The sequence below is a fragment of the Engraulis encrasicolus genome, chromosome 20, assembly GCF_034702125.1.
Source record: "Engraulis encrasicolus isolate BLACKSEA-1 chromosome 20, IST_EnEncr_1.0, whole genome shotgun sequence".
NCBI classification, from domain to species: Eukaryota; Metazoa; Chordata; class Actinopteri; order Clupeiformes; family Engraulidae; genus Engraulis; species Engraulis encrasicolus.
Window position 1 is genome coordinate 48,792,017 of NC_085876.1, and position 1,630 is coordinate 48,793,646.

At 46.8% G+C, this 1,630-nt stretch overlaps 1 protein-coding gene across 1 annotated transcript; it reads right to left on the bottom strand.

The window, feature by feature from the left end:
• Window positions 1-210: 210 nt before the first annotated feature.
• On the bottom strand, window positions 211-1,580 carry LOC134435951 (uncharacterized). Its single transcript, XM_063184985.1, has 3 exons — window positions 1,146-1,580; window positions 792-977; window positions 211-674 (listed from the first exon to the last, which is right to left on the bottom strand). Exons 1-3 carry the CDS (start codon window positions 1,492-1,494, stop codon window positions 400-402), a joined length of 810 nt encoding a protein of 269 aa, XP_063041055.1. The 5' UTR covers window positions 1,495-1,580; the 3' UTR covers window positions 211-399.
• Between the last annotated feature and the right edge of the window lie 50 nt (window positions 1,581-1,630).

Sequence of the window (1,630 nt, forward strand, 5' to 3'; positions counted from 1 at the left end):
TTTCTGCTTTTAGCCGCCAACTCTTGTGCCATTATCGTGATTTGGCATGCTTTCCACTGGACACCAAGTGTCTCACAAATACTCACACATTACATTTATGTCGGCTTATTTAGCTTTTGCGCTATTATTGCCGAAGGTCTGGTAGGCTATAGGCCTATCGCACGTTTCAGACAGATCGCCAAACACAGTTTGAAATTTACACAAGGGCTTTAATGTCAAATGGATGGAAATAACAATAACAATAACAAATAAATAAAGGCAAAAAACATTCAAATCCAATATCCTATAAAAAATACAAAAAGTCAAAAATGGTGGATTTGAAAAAGAGCTTTTCAAATAAAATAAAAAATGAGTAGGCCAAAAAATAGACTTCTACTCTTGCGCAGTGTTGTGCAGTGTCTACTTCTTGTTGATCATGGCGGCTAGCAGACTCAGCATCTCCTTGCCCCTGCTGTCCTCTCTTCTCATCTGCTCTGCCCACGCTTCCCTCGCAAGTTGCATCTGGAGGGCGAGTTCCTGCCCTAGTTGCTCTGTTTTTTCCATCTCTCTCTCTCGCATTTCCTGCTCGCTCTTCATCTCCATTTCCCGCAGCTTCACCTCACACTCCCGGTCTTCTCGAGCTACCCTCTCGAGACTAGCCAGCAGGTCCTGCTGATAAGTCCGTCTCTTGGGCTCTGTTGAGTTACAAAGACAACATTAGTACCATGTACAATAGCATATAGGGGCCTAAATCACCGCAAATAAATGGGTGTAGATATGAAGATAGGCTAGCTATATATTTTAGCCCATACCTGCTCTGGTTCTCGGGGGGATGTGATGGGACGGTTGTTGCCGGACCTCTCGTGCAGGTGGTCCCTCTCCCTCTCCCTCTGCATCACCCATGACCGACGTTTCAGCGTCCGACTCGACAACGCTGTCCTCCATCTCAGGCGTCTCACACAACCGGGAGTTGGGCTCCGGTGTTGGAATGGGACGCTCTAAGACGCAGAACATGGAACAGCGGGCGTTAGAGCTTTCCGATATGACTCGCAGAATATAGGCTAGTAGACATGTTTGCATGCATCATAGCCTTTAAAAAATATATATATATATATAGGCCTAAAATAAAGATAAGTTTTTATAGTTTTAGATAGGCTACACTCTACCATTTTCTGCAGGCTGCAGTTCTGCTGTGTTCCGTCCCGTGGATTGACTAGGCCGGTGACCCAACACGCTGTCCATCAAGTCATAAAAAGGGAACTTCTTTGGCGCCACACCACTGCGACCGTTGTGTATTTTGGCCGCTTTGTAGGACGCCCGCAGTTTCTTTAGCTTCTCACGGACTTGTCGTGTTGTTCGGAACACACCGACCTTGGCCATCTCTGAAGAAATGAACTTCATCACGTCTTCGTTTCTGCACACCCCATCGATTTTCCTCTGGACTGAGTCTTCAGCCCAGATGGTGAGGAGCGTCTTCACGTCCTCCACAGACCAGATCACGCGCTCAGCAGCCATCTTCTTCTTTCTTCGTTCTTAGTGTATAAAAAAATGAAATACTGTATGCTTCAGTCTCAACATCTGCCCTTTATTTGGTCTCGGACACTAACCCCTCCCCGACCCCTCCCTGACCTCTGCCCGAGGTTGACCCCGC

Coding starts and splice junctions, on each gene's coding strand:
- LOC134435951 (XM_063184985.1), bottom strand. CDS start 1,494: ATGGCTGCTGAGCGCGTGATCTGGTCTGTGGAGGACGTGAAGACGCTC. Junction 978..1,145: donor ACTGCAGCCTGCAGAAAATG/GTAGAGTGTAGC, acceptor TCTGCGTCTTAG/AGCGTCCCATTCCAACACCG. Junction 675..791: donor CCCCCCGAGAACCAGAGCAG/GTATGGGCTAAA, acceptor GTAACTCAACAG/AGCCCAAGAGACGGACTTAT.